The sequence below is a fragment of the Schistocerca serialis genome, chromosome 5, assembly GCF_023864345.2.
Source record: "Schistocerca serialis cubense isolate TAMUIC-IGC-003099 chromosome 5, iqSchSeri2.2, whole genome shotgun sequence".
In the NCBI taxonomy this organism is placed as follows: domain Eukaryota; kingdom Metazoa; phylum Arthropoda; class Insecta; order Orthoptera; family Acrididae; genus Schistocerca; species Schistocerca serialis.
In genome coordinates, this window is record NC_064642.1 from 51,322,667 (window position 1) to 51,337,320 (window position 14,654).

Sequence of the window (14,654 nt, forward strand, 5' to 3'; positions counted from 1 at the left end):
TCGCCGCTTCCAGAAGCCGGCACGAGACCTGGCCCGCCGCTCCCCTCGGGCTTCCATAGCCACGGTCGATAGCCGTTCCCTGCAGAGCGGCATGAAATTGGCAGCTGGGACTTCATATCGCCCTTCTCGTGCCTTTGTTAGAAAGAGGCAGAAAGAGAGAGAGAGAGTTCAGGTGCTGAAATAGCATTGATCTTCCTGAATTTTAGATTAGATTAGTACTTGTTCCATAGATCATGAATACGACTCTTCGTAATGATGTGAAACGTGTCAGGTTAATAAAAGGTGTCTACATCTACATCTACATCTACATTTATACTCCGCAAGCCACCCAACGGTGTGTGGCGGAGGGCACTTTACCTCCCACTGTCATTACCTCCCTTTCCTGTTCCAGTCGCGTATGGTTCGCGGGAAGAACGACTGTCTGAAAGCCTCCGTGCGCGCTCTAATCTCTCTAATTTTACATTCGTGATCTCCTCGGGAGGTATAAGTAGGGGGAAGCAATATATTCGATACCTCATCCAGAAACGCACCCTCTCGAAACCTGGCGAGCAAGCTACACCGCGATGCAGAGCGCCTCTCTTGCAGAGTCTGCCACTTGAGTTTGTTAAACATCTCCGTAGCGCTATCACGATTACCAAATAACCCCGTGACGAAACGCGCCGCTCTTCTTTGGATCTTCTCTATCTCCTCCGTCAATCCGATCTGGTACGGATCCCACACTGATGAGCAATACTCAAGTATAGGTCGAACGAGTGTTTTGTAAGCCACCTCCTTTGTTGATGGACTACATTTTCTAAGGACTCTCCCAATGAATCTCAACCTGGTACCCGCCTTACCAACAATTAATTTTATATGATCATTCCATTTCAAATCGTTCCGCACGCATACTCCCAGATATTTTACAGAAGTAACTGCTACCAGTGTTTGTTCCGCTATCATATAATCATACAATAAAGGATCCTTCTTTCTATGTATTCGCAATACATTACATTTGTCTATGTTAAGGGTCAGTTGCCACTCCCTGCACCAAGTGCCTATCCGCTGCAGATCTTCCTGCATTTCGCTACAAATGCAAAATATTACATGATACTTAACATTTTAATTTTTTTGTGGGGGTCGGGGTAATTACCCACTTACTATATCCAAAAATTCATCTAATGAGTAGAAGGAGTTGCCATTAAGAAATTCTTTTAATTTCCTTTTACATGCTATATGGCTATCTGTCAGGCTTTTGATGCTATTAGGTAAGTGACCAAAGATTTTTGTGGCAGCAGAATTTACCCCTTTCTGAGCCATAACTAACCTAAGGACATCACACACATCCATGCCAGAGGCAGGATTCGAACCTGCGACCGTAGCGGTCACGCGGTTCCAGACTCAAGAGCCTAGAACGGCACGGCCACACCGGCCGGCCCAAAGTTAGATTTAACCTCGAGTAGTGAAGATCATCCTTTCTCCTAGTGTTGTGGCCATGTACACTGCTATTAACTTTGAATTCGTTCGGATTGTTAACAACAAATTTCCTAAGTGAATATATGTATTGTGAAGTTACAGTGAAGATCCCTAGCTCTTTAAATAAGTGTCTGCAGGATGATCTTGGATGAGCTCCAGCAATTATTCTGATTACACGCTTTTGTGCAATGAACACTCTTTTACTCAATGATGAGTTACCCCAGAATATGATGCCATACGAAAGCAGAGAATGAAAATAGGAGTGGTAAGCTAATTTACTGAGATGTATGTCGCCAAAATTTGCAATGACCCTAATAGCACAAGTAGCTGAACTCAAATGTTTCATATACTAAGGTGACCGTGCAGCTCATTAGAATGAAATTACAATGAAATGAACACCCTTAGCTCCTTACAAGCGTTGGCATACGTCAACGGGGACAGATGAAAATGTGTGCCCCGACCGGGCCTCGAACCCGGGATCTTTTGCTTACATGACAGACGCTCTATCCATCTTTTTTTTTTTCAATTTGTTCGTTGTTGATCGATGTGTTTGGTCGTTGCGGACGTCACATGACATCCGTTCAAGTTCGTTTTTGTTGATCCTTCCACTCAGTTTTTTATTGCAAGTTGGCCTCTGTCGGATGGAGCGTCTGCCATGTAAGATCCCGGGTTCGAGTCCCGGTCGGGGCACACATTTTCATCTGTCCCCGTTGACGTATGTCAACGCCTGTAAGCAGCTAAGGGTGTTCATTTCATTGTAATTTCAAATGTTTCAGCAGATCTTTAGTGTGTTTTTTCCAGTTCAACCCCTCATCAATGCATACACCTAGAAATTTTGAATATTCTACCTTAGCTACCGATTTCTGATCGAAGTCTTAATTTATTAATGGTGTCATTTCATTTATCGTGTCGCACTGTATGTACTGTGTTTTGTCAAAGTTTCATGAGAGCCCATTTGCAGAGAACCACTTAATGATTTTCTGAAAAACATTGTTTACAATTTCACCAGTTAATTCTTATCTGTTTGGTGTGATAGCTATACTTCTATCATCGGCAAAAAGTACCAGCTTTGCTTCTTCGTGAATATAGAATGGCAAGTCATTAATATATATTAAGAACAGAAGAGGACCCAAGACCTCCCGCGCCTGGGTTCCCGGGTTCGATTCCCGGTGGGGTCAGGGATTTTCTCTGCCTCGTGACGACTGGGTGTTGTGTGATGTCATTAGGTTAGTTACGTTTAAGTAGTACTAAGTTCTAGGGGACTGATGACCATAGACGTTAAGTCCCATAGTGCTTAGAGCCATTTGAACCATTTTAGCTCATATCAAGGTATACATTTTAGAGCCCTTGTATACTAGAGATTTTTTTCTGGTTTTGGTGCATACTAAATCACCTCTGATAGTATCCTACCCTAAAATGTTAGGAACAACAGTACCGGCACATATGTGCCAGTGTCAGAGGGATCAGAATGATTTTGCTTGTAACTTCAGGCTCGGCTGTTCCCAAACCAGCGCCCCCAAACCTTAAATTTACCCTTCCTCAATCATGTCTGAAAATTTGTAACATCGCCACGCAACGACCGTGTGTAGGAATTTTGTATCCGCTGATCAGTACTCATTTGAAGTGGTTCAAAATGGCTCCAAGCACTACGGGACTTAACATCTGAAGTCATCAGTCCCCTAGACTCAGAACTACTTAAACCTAACTAACCTAAGGACATCACACACATCTATGCCCGAGGCAGGATTCGAACGTGCGACCGTAGCAGCAGTGCGGTTCCGGACTGAAGCGCCTAGAACCGCTCGGCCATACAAAATCTTGCTTGTGAATGAGTCTTATCTATTAATGAAAACCGAATCAAAATCCCTACTGTACCAACTGAAATCAGCCTTAACATACAGACAGATAAACATGGCGTGCTGTTACAAAGTGTATGTATTTTTAACTCCAGTTCATGGCGAAAATGCTGTCGTTTCAAAAGTTGCGACGTCACTATTCCTCAGGGCAGTCCCACAGGAGCAGTGGCGCGATGCTTTGACTCAGCTCTGCCGGAGAGAGCAGTTAAATCGTGAAGCCGCGGAGAGAGAGAAGTGAGTAAACATCGATTTGATGGCACATTTCCAGACCGGCGCATGCTCCGTCTTCATTCGCGCTGTCACGAGGGCGCGCGCCGAAAACAAGTCAGCTGAGATGGAAGCGGGTCCCGTGCGGATACAGCTGCGACACTTGTTTCACACACATCACGGATCAAAGGACTCCGCTGGTTCCCGTGGGCCGACGTCTCGGAGTTGCCCAAGGCGCCCCGTAGCTGAACAACGCTCAACTTAATTTAATAGGCGTGTAGTCACAACTCTTGTTGCTCAACATCTGCTCCACAACTTACAGTGGCGCCCCGAGGGATCTAAATAACTCCGCTTCCTCCTCACATTTCAGTAGCTAACTGAGAGCATTTCTAAGTTTCGTATGCGAAATAAATGTGTCGTGAAACTTCTGTAATGAAATACATCTGCAGTCCGGACCTAAACCGCCACTAATTAGCGAAGTGTTCGCTGATGTCGAGCCACCCCGTGTGCCAGATCTGAGCTATGTCCGCTGCCTTCGTGCCTCGCAGGTCACTCTGGTAGAAGGAAGCCAGTGAGGGTGACGGTTTGGGTCGATTACCACCCTTGCTAATTTTCTTTATCTGGTATACGTGACTGGAAGGTCAGCATATCTGACAACACCATGGATACTTGTATTGTGCTCTTAATACCACTAACCAATTTTTCCTCGATTGGAGGAGTGGAAAGGAGTCCATTCAGTCTTCCAAGAGTAACTTTTTAGCTGTTAAAAAAAAATTATAGTGGGCCTCTTCTGAAAGCACACATTAGTGGTTGGGGAAGCGGTGTGCAGATCACAGACACCTTCAACTCTGCCGTTCAGTAACTCCTTGAGCACAGGACCATGTATCGGTCAGTTTTCAGGTCAGTGTCTTCTAGGAAGCTGGTCACATGCGCTTTGGTTTAGTGTGATTTACGAGGTGCATTCAAGTTCTAAGGCCTCCGATTTTTTTTCTCCGGACTGGAAAGAGATAGAAACATGCGCACTGTTTTAAAATGAGGCCGCGTTCATTGTCAATACGTCCCAGAGATGGCAGCACCGTACGGCAGATGCAATTTTACCGCCAGCGGCGAGAATGAGAACTCTTTTAAATACTTAAATTGGCGACGTTTTCCTTACTTAAACAGCGTGCAATCATTCGTTTTCTGAATTTGCATGATGTGAAACCAATTGAAATTCATCAACAGTTGAAGGAGACACGTGGTGATGGAGTTATGGATGTGTCGAAAGTGCGTTCGTGGGTGAGACAGTTTAATGAAGGCAGAACATCGTGTGACAACAAACCGAAACAACCTCGGGCTCGCACAAGCCGGCCTGACGACATGATCGAGAAAGTGGAGAGAATTGTTTTGGGGGATCGCCGAATGACTGTTGAACAGATCGCCTCCAGAGTTGGCATTTCTGTGGGTTCTGTGCACATAATCCTGCATGACGACCTGAAAATGCGAAAAATGTCATCCAGGTGGGTGCCACAAATGTTGACGGACGACCACACGGCTGCCTGTGTGGCGTGTTGCCAAGCAATGTTGACACGCAACGACAGCACGAATGGGACTTTCTTTTCGTCGGTTGTGACAATGGATGAGACGTGGATGCCATTTTTCAATCCAGAAACAAAGCGCCAGTCAGCTCAATGGAAGCACACAGATTCACCGCCACCAAAAAAATTTCCGGTAACCGCCAGTGCTGAAAAAATGATGGTGTCCATGTTGTGGGACAGCGAGGGCGTAATCCTTACCCATTGCGTTCCAAAGGGCACTACGGTAACAGGTGCAGCCTACGAAAATGTTTTGACGAACAAATTCCTTCCTGCACTGCAACAAAAACGTCTGGGAAGGGCTGCGCGTGTGCTGTTTCACCAAGACAACGCACCCGCCTATCGAGCTAACGTTACGCAACAGTTTCTTCGTGATAACAACTTCGAAGTGATTCCTCATGCTCCCTACTCACCTGACCTGGCTCCTAGTGACTTTTGGCTTTTTCCAACAATGAAAGACACTCTCCGTGGCCGCACATTCACCAGCCGTGCTGCTATTGCCTCAGCGATTTTCCAGTGGTCAAAACAGACTCCTAAAGAAGCCTTCTCCTCTGCCATGGAATCATGGCGTCAGCGTTGTGAAAAATGTGTACGTCTGCAGGTCGATTACGTTGAGAAGTAACGCCAGTTTCATCGATTTCGGGTCAGTAGTTAATTAGAAAAAAAATCGGAGGCCTTAGAACTTGAATCCACCTCGTAGTTTATTTAATTTTCTGAAAGACGCGTTTCCATAATGCTTCTGACGGATTGTGGCCAGTAGAACTGTGAGCCGTATAGAATAGCCACCCATTTCTGGAGTGACGTGCCTGATCATCCTCATGGACCGAAACTGAAATTGCTGCGTAATGCTGTCTCGTCTCGATGCCTTCTGATTTAAGTAGAGTCTCTTCCACTATGCTGCATGAATAAAACTCCCAGGGGACCAGTAAAGGCGTAGAGCGTATCCACCAAACCATCAAGGCTAGAAATGAGGCAGATGTTGTTCCATCCTTGGTGACCAGATAAAAACTTTACTACGAAATGGATTTTGAACCCGGGATCTTGCCCGTAAAGAGTCAGTAACAAACTGTGGCTTTACAGGAGCACCTCCTAATAACACATGCGTGAGTGCTCGTGCCCGATTCCGCAGACAGTTTTATCTTGTCAAAAATGTTGTCCATATGGTAAATCACATTAAATATCATGTAAAAAGTCGAAAAGTAATTCAATTTCAGGTACTTATGAAGACATATGCGTTTGCTAATAACGAATGGGAGAAATACCTACAGCTTTTCTGAACTAAAGTCTCTATGATAGCTGTTCATGCTTCTATATCTCGTCTGTTGTGAGGTCTCTAAAGATGAAACACTTGTTCAGGTGTGAGAGGAAGAGGAGCATAAACCATGCATTTCTTTATTTAAGGAAACACCGTAGAATTCATACGAAAGATACTCGTAACTCTGCAACTTCAAATCTGTTCGCGTATACATGCAAATACCATATTTTTAGATGTTCTTATGTCAAATCATTCTTTCATCTAATTCTATTTCATCCTCAAATTTGACATTCTTTAGCGATGTTTCTCCTATTTTTACTGTTACGCAACAGACATGTCTTTATTAGCAGACATTTAGGCTCACGTATTTGAGTAGCAGCATGAAGTTCAGTAGCCATTTGCACCTGTACCTTCACCGTAAAGCTTCGTGCTCGTTGTCAGGATTGTAGTTACAGTGTGAAGCCATGATAATTTTCTCAGCGACCAGAACACAGAGCTCATAGGCTGAGGGGAAGCATCAGCATGTCAGGAAGACACTATCGCCTTCATATGACCCACTGGCTTGCATTGGGTTGAAATACTTCACTCTGCGGACTCCGCAAGTCCGGTTGAAAATTTTTAAACAGGAAGTTTTTGAAGAGAATTCTACTAAAAGTAAAGTAAAGACAGAGACAGGCAATTACATTGATTAAGAACTCCTCTGCTCACGAACTAGATTATTGCTCATCGATTTGTTGCGTTTCAGTTTGGTGGCATAGCACGGGTAATTACATGCTTAATGTAGCAGGCTCGATCGTTTGTCTATGCCTAAAGATGCTAATAATTGTAGCAGTGTTTACCTGGAATGACAAAAGTAAGAGGAATGGAATCAGGGAAAAATATTTAGAAAATCGTTGAACCAGCAGCTACATCATGTAGGGAACAATACTACCTTGGTCCATGGATGCACTGGATGAATGATTAGCACCCATATAAACAGCGATTCACAGCTGTAGCACTATTGCGACAATACAAACGGAAGTTCCTAGGGGCAGAATACCATGGGTGATTTCTTTTTAGCCGGCCGGAGTGGCCGTGCGGTTCTGGGCGCTACAGTCTGGAGCCGAGCGACCGCTCCGGTCGCAGGTTCGAATCCTGCCTCGGGCATGGATGTGTGTGATGTCCTTCGGTTAGTTAGGTTTAATTAGTTGTAAGTTCTAGGCGACTGATGACCTCAGAAGTCAAGTTGTATAATGCTCAGAGCCATTTGATTTCTTTTTCTCGTATTGGTGGCAAGAATTCTCAAGTCAAGAGGACAGGAATATTTACAAGGACAGTATCAAACAGTACTTCTAATGAGAAGCGTATTACTGCGTAGGTTAAGATTTATTTAAAATTATTATACTTTTGCTGTATGAAATACAGTCCCAGGGCTCTAAATGCTTATTGGTTGAATAAACCAGGTGAACAGAAATACATTTATAACAAAAATAAGCAAAGGTCGTTTTCTCTATATTTTGTGCACGTGTTGCTTTGTAGCATATACAGAATCGGCAAAACTAAACTGGCCCGGAAAGCACTTTTAGATAGGCAAACCAACTAACAGTATATTCTCCCAAGGCAGATGCCGTAAGCTGGGTTGAAATGCATGAAATATTTTCTGGACCAGTTTTAGTTTGGCCCATCCTGTATTTGAAGCGAGTCGTTTGAACAAGAAAGGACTCCACACAGATAAAGGAACCTGAATAAAGTGTTCTTCAAGTGGTTAATTTTATTAGTGACAATATTATGAAAAGGAGATGTTGATTCGCGGACAGGCATAACAAAAAGACTGTGTGTGAGCTGCATTTATGTGAATGTATGTGTGTATGTTGTTTATTTCGTAAGAAAGCCTTCTGACAGAAAATTTACATGTTTAGTAGTCTTTTTGTTCTGCCTGTCTGCGACTCATCTCCACTATACGATCAATAGCAGTCTGTCCTTTTCATAATATTGTCATTATTCCATCCTAGATTTTCCATTGTTTAATTCTGTAAGTGAATTTTACTGTTGATGGTATATTTAATGACGCACTATGACCTTTTATTTTATGTATTTATTTTGCGCTGTTTAAAGATGGCTACCATACAAGCAGATATAGATGATTAGGTGTTACTTGATGATGCTTTGTTGATCGAAACTACACTACTGGCCATTAAAATTGCTATACTACGAAGATGGCGTGCTACAGACGCGAAATTTAACCGACAGGAAGAAGATGCTGCGATATGCAAATGATTAGCTTTTCAGAGCATTCACACAAGTTTGGTGCCGGTGGCGACACCTACAACGTGCTGACATGAGGAAAGTTTCGAACCGCTTACTCATACACAAACAGCAGTTGACGGGCGTTGCCTGGTCAAAAACGTTGTTGTGATGCCTCGTGTAAGGAGGAGAAATGCGTACCATCACGTTTTCGACTTTGATAAAGGTCGGATTGTAGCCTATAGCGATTGAGGTTTATCGTATCACGACATTGCTGCTCGTGTTGGTCGAGATCCAATGACTGTTAGCAGAATATGGAATCGGTGGGTTCAGGAGGGTAATACGGAAGGCCGTGCTGGATCCCAACGGCCTCGTATCACTAACAGTCGAGATGACGGGCACCTTATCCGTATGGCTGTAATCGTGTAGCTACGTCTCGATGCCTGAGTCAACAGATGGGGACGTTTGCAAGACAATAAGCATCTGCACGAACAGTTCGACGAAGTTTGCAGCAGCATGGGCTATCAGCTCGGAGACCATGGCTGCGGTTACCCTTGACGCTGCATCACAGACAGGAGCGCCTGCGATGGTGTACTCGACGATGAACCTGGGTGCACGAATGGCAAAACGTCATTTTTTCGGATGAATCCAGGCCCTGTTTACAGCATCATGATGGTCGCATCCGTGTTTGGCGACATCGCGGTGAACGCACATTGGAAGTGTGTATTCGTCATCGCCATACTGGCATATCACCTGGCGTGATAGTATGGGGTGGCATTGGTTACACGTCTCGGTCACCTCTTGTTCGCATTGACGGCACTTTGAACAGTGGACGTTACATTTGACATGTGTTACGACCCGTGGCTCCACCCTTCATCCGATCCCTACGAAACCCTACATTTCAGCAGGATAATGCACGACCGTATGTTGCAGGTCCTGTACGGGCCTTTCTGGATACAGAAAATATTCGACTGCTGCCCTGGCCAGCACATTCTCCAGACCTCTCACCAATTGAAAATATCTGGTCAATGGTGGCCGAGCAACTGGCTCGTCACAATACGCCAGTCACTACTCTTGATGAACTGTGGTGTCGTGTTGAAGCTGCATGGGGAGCTATACCTGTACACGCCATCCAAGCTCTGTTTGACTCAATGCCCAGGCGTATCAAGGCCGTTATTACGGCCAGAGGTGGCTGTTCTGGGTACTGATTTCTCAGAATCTATGCACCCAAATTGCGTGAAAATGTAATCACATGTCAGTTCTGGTATAATATATTTGTCCGATGAATACCCGTTTATCATCTGCATTTCTTCTTGGTGTAGCAATTTTAATGGCCAGTAGTGTAGTAATGAGTAGGGATTTACTTCACCAGCAGCTCTTAGTGTTTGTTAAATGTAGTTTGCCTTAGTGTATTTCGTGGGCAAGCGCCACTTATGTCAAAAACGTGCCGTTCTTTGCACACGGTATTCGCGCCCTGACCTTGTTGTGTTCTCGCGGTTGCAGACCTGAACGCGGACTACCTGGACACGCCGTTCGGCCGCGGGCCGGGCACGCCCGGGGTGGTGAACGGCCAGCAGCGCACCAAGCGCATGCGCACTTCCTTCAAGCACCACCAGCTGCGAACCATGAAGTCCTACTTCGCCATCAACCACAACCCCGACGCCAAGGACCTGAAGCAGCTGTCGCAGAAGACGGGGCTGCCCAAGAGGGTGCTGCAGGTGAGTTGACTATGTCTGTGCTCCTGACATTCCCCTTGCGGGCAAGGGCTATACGATTCACACAAAAGTCACATCATCTGCTAAAACATGACCATTTTGTCGTCTGCTTCATCCTCTTCCCACGGTATACAGGGTGAGTCACCTAACATTACCGCTGGATATATTTCGTAAGCCAAATCAAATACTGACGAATCGATTCCACAGACCGAACGTGCGGAGAGGGGCTAGTGTAATTGGTTAATACAAACCATAAAAAATGCACGGAAGTATGTTTAACACAAATCTACGTTTTTTTTAAAATGGAACCCCGTTAGTTTTGTTAGCACATCTGAACATATAAACAAATACGTAATCAGTGCCGTTTGTTTCATTGTAAAATGTTAATTACATCCGGAGATATTGTAACCTAAAGTTGACGCTTGAGTACCACTCCTCCGCTGTTCGATCGTGTGTATCGGAGAGCACAGAATTACGTAGGGATCCAAAGGGAACGGTGATGGACCTTAGGTACAGAAGAGACTGGAACAGCACATTACGTCCACTGCTAACACCTTTTTATTGGTCTTTTTCACTGACGCACATGTACATTACCATGAGGGGTGAGGTACACGTACACACGTGGTTTCCGTTCTCAATTACGGAGTGGAATAGTGTGTGTCCCGACACGTCAGGCCAATAGATGTTCAATGTGGTGGCAAATCATTTGCTGCACACAATTGCAATCTCTGGCGTAATGAATGTCGTACACGCCGCAGTACATCTGCACACAATTGCAATCTTTGGCGTAATGAATGTCGTACACGCCGCAGTACATCTGGTCATTCGCATATGCGAGTTTGCTTATTTTGTGCTCACATATCTTAATGTTAGTAATTCTTTTAACATGTGTGCTATTAATCTCCACAAGTTAATATCTTGCTGACTGGATAGGTTTTAAATAACCACGAGCACTGATTAGTACTGTTGACGAACTTAGTATGTGCAAAAAGAATTTATCAAAAATAGTTTGGAAGCTTTAGGTTATTACCAGGTAGACTTTTCCACGAACACCTTTCCAGTTTTACTCGATATGTTTCGCACTGCGTAATCCCACAGAGATTTGAGTGTGTCGTCATGAATTTTGTCTCGACACACCAGTGTCAGAAATGGCGCGACTACAGCAGTCGAATACCTGTAGAATAACACAAGAATCTCGTAATCCTTACTAGTGTGTTTTCCGTTTCTTTTCCTCTTTTCGAGGTAGTGTGTTTCAGTTTCTGACGTCAAGTAGCCTTATGCATAACAGGCGTCTTTGTATCGCCAGCTGGGACCATAAACAACCGTTATCAGCCTTCCGAAAAATGTCTCCGAAAAAGCTGCTACTTTGTTAGGACCCGAATGGGCCGCCCGCGTAGCAGAGCTGCCTACGAAAGAAGCGCCGCGCTGCGCCAAAAACAAGACGCACAGTAGCGATGGAAGAAAGGCCTGCCGGTCCTAACGAGAAAGCCGAATCTTACGACGCGCCGAAAACAGCGCGGGCAGTGAAAAAATGGGCAGTCCGGTTTAACAACTGTCATGTAACAGATAACGATTAACGAACTAGGAACACTGTGTTAAATGTGTGGCACACAAGAAATTGCGGCTAAGGACGCTGCGCAAGCCCTCTCGCCCTCCGTGACCCTTGACATCCCCTCCCCCAGGTCCTGCTCCCCAGTATCTGCTTCCCGAACGGACCGACACAATGGGAGTGAGTTAACGGAGCACGTGCATGCTTGAATACTTGCCTACAGACGGCTATTGGAATTCACGGGACTAGCATTCGATCCTTCAGATGTAGTTCTCCTCTGGTTTCCTTACGTTGCTTGAGGGAAATGCCGGAATAGGTCTTTTGACACAGAAGATGGCCTATTTACTTCCCTATTCTTCTGAGCCTAGCAAGTACTCCGTCTCTAGTGACATCATGTACTGGATGTCATGCCGTAATCTTCCTATCTTTTTTTTTATTTAGCAATGCCTATCATTATTAGCTTCTTCTAGGAATGAAATATTTTTTCTCTTAATTTTCTCGCTCTTGCACCTGAATTTGCCGAAAATTTTCTAGTGATCTAGATAAGCGTAATTCTGCGTTCTCTGAATTCGCCACGTCTCTCGTGTTTCATTTTCCATGTTCATGCAGATGCTACACATTCAAAAGTACTTAGTATGGTGAGTGACATAAGCATATTAGTCATCGAAGACAATAATTTTATCTTGGAACTCTTCCATTTGGTCCGTGTTTGCATAGAAAAACAGTAATATCGTAAATTGAGTCCGCCTTGATGCAAAACACCTTGTTATTCGTTTATTTCTTTATTCTCCCAAACTAGTTACGGCGACAAGTATCACCATCATCAGTGTGTGTTTTTTTAAAATCTTATTTATTGTATGTTACAGCATGTTTTAAGCAATTATTGTCACCGTTTGCTACAATTTTCTGTGCACTTTTTTTCTCTTTCTGTTGCCGTTTTTTACTTGTCGAACATCATGTGGTGCTCGTTGGATGATATGTAGCTGCTTTTACACACAGAAAAACAAAACTTTCGCACTTTGTTTCTGATCCAGAATATTACGACATCTTGCTGTTCGCGTGCTAGTTTGTCAGAATATAGAAATAACGAATAACAAGGTGTTTTGCATCAAGGCAGACTCAATTTCTTAAATTACTGTAGTCATCGAAGGTTCAGTGCAATCCTAAGTCTTATTCTTTTCCTCTTCCTCTTCTTCTTCTTCTTCTTCTTCTTCTTCTTCTTCCTCTTCCTCTTCCCTTTCTTCCTGAGCAGGTAGTGCCGGCATTCAGGAGGACGACAGTTCAAATCCTCATCTGAGCATCTAGATTTAGATTTTTTGTGGCTTACCTAAATCGCTCCAGGTTATAGTAGTAGCTTCGGTCCGTTAAGATCGTAGCCGCACTATCTGTATGTTAGATGTGTTGCATACCTATCGGGGGTTACCTCATTTCGAACGCTTTGTTTGCCTGTGCGATCACTGTCTTACTAGATTCCCCAAGAAACGGGAAGTGGTAAACCATCTAGAAACGGTGTGAGGATAAATAAAGAGCCACATAAGCTACGAAAAATTTTTGTTCTACATAGTTACATATAAACCGTAATTATAGCAAAATTGAAATTGTCAATATTTAATTCAGATTTTATTCGAAAAGCGTTGATTTGTAACGTGAAATGCGGGGACGTTGCAGAGAAAAAAGAGGGATTTATCATATAAACTAGAAAACGCAGTTTTCTCGAAAAAAGATAAAAATAAAAATAAACACAAAAATATATCAAAGATGGTTTCGGTACTTCGTCGAGGTTAAATAAAACATGTATGTGTTATAAGAATAAAGTTTTGCACTTATCAGTAATAATACAAAACTCTTGCCTTTAATCTTGATGAAGACTTTTTTTATATTTGTTAATGTAAACTATACTTTCATCAAACATAATTGCTTTGGTTACATAAAAGCGCAGAAGTTACATGTACTAATTTTTATTAGTTATAAAATTCAGTTTATTTTTTGTAAGGATATAAAACACACTGTGGACCAACACTGAACGGTGTGCGGTTCTGATTATGTGTAAAACAAACAGAAGTCGTCTGCTCCCTGTTTCTCTCTGCTACCAATAATACCGGTAATCCTGCCATTTATTACGTCTCTTATGTACTGTACCAAAAAGACCGACTTCTAGTTTTGGTAGAGAGTAATTGTACTCCAGGCAAATGCCGGGATGGTTTCTTTGAAAGGGCGCGGCCGATTTGCTTCTCATGTTTGAAACAAACCGAGCTTGTGCTCCGTCTCTAATGACCTACCTCGTTGTCGACAGGACTTCAACCTCTAAGCTTCCTTCCTTCTCTTCTCCTTCTTCTTCTTCTTCTGTACTTTGCCCCATTTTCTCTAAGGGGTCGGCATTGTCATAGGGGTTGTGGCAGTGTTAAGTGACAGCTGATGGGCTGGTGACCTTCCTGCCGTCACCACTCCCCCCCCCCCCCCATCCCTTCTGGGATGGGATCTGTGTAGCCCGTAGCCCGTCTGCCTGCGTCTGGTGCAGATCGCATGTTCAGTTGTGAGAACGTTTCCTATTAGCTTTAGCGAAACGTGGAGACCAGCCATGTATTTAAAAGTTGTCTGCGGGAAAGCGCCTAAAAACGACATCCAAGATGGTCGGCTCACTGGTCCTCATAGTTAATCCGTGAGGCGAATTCGATCCTGAGCAAGCTCGCCTCCCGAATCCCGGAAGCGGTCCATTAATGTGTTTGCTATCCTGTAGGATTGATGCAATCGTTAGCTTAATTGCACGAAAATGTTTATCCGTGATGGGTACACCATATCATAGTGGAAAAAATAACATATTAT

At 43.9% G+C, this 14,654-nt stretch overlaps 1 protein-coding gene across 1 annotated transcript in view; it reads left to right on the forward strand.

The window, feature by feature from the left end:
• Window positions 1-14,654, forward strand: part of LOC126481738 (protein apterous-like) — a 308,879-nt gene that overhangs the window by 267,008 nt on the left and 27,217 nt on the right. The window contains exon 6 of the mRNA XM_050105693.1: window positions 10,071-10,285. Within this exon, the coding sequence (XP_049961650.1) occupies window positions 10,071-10,285 (215 nt within the window). The remainder of the gene's footprint in view (window positions 1-10,070; window positions 10,286-14,654) is intronic.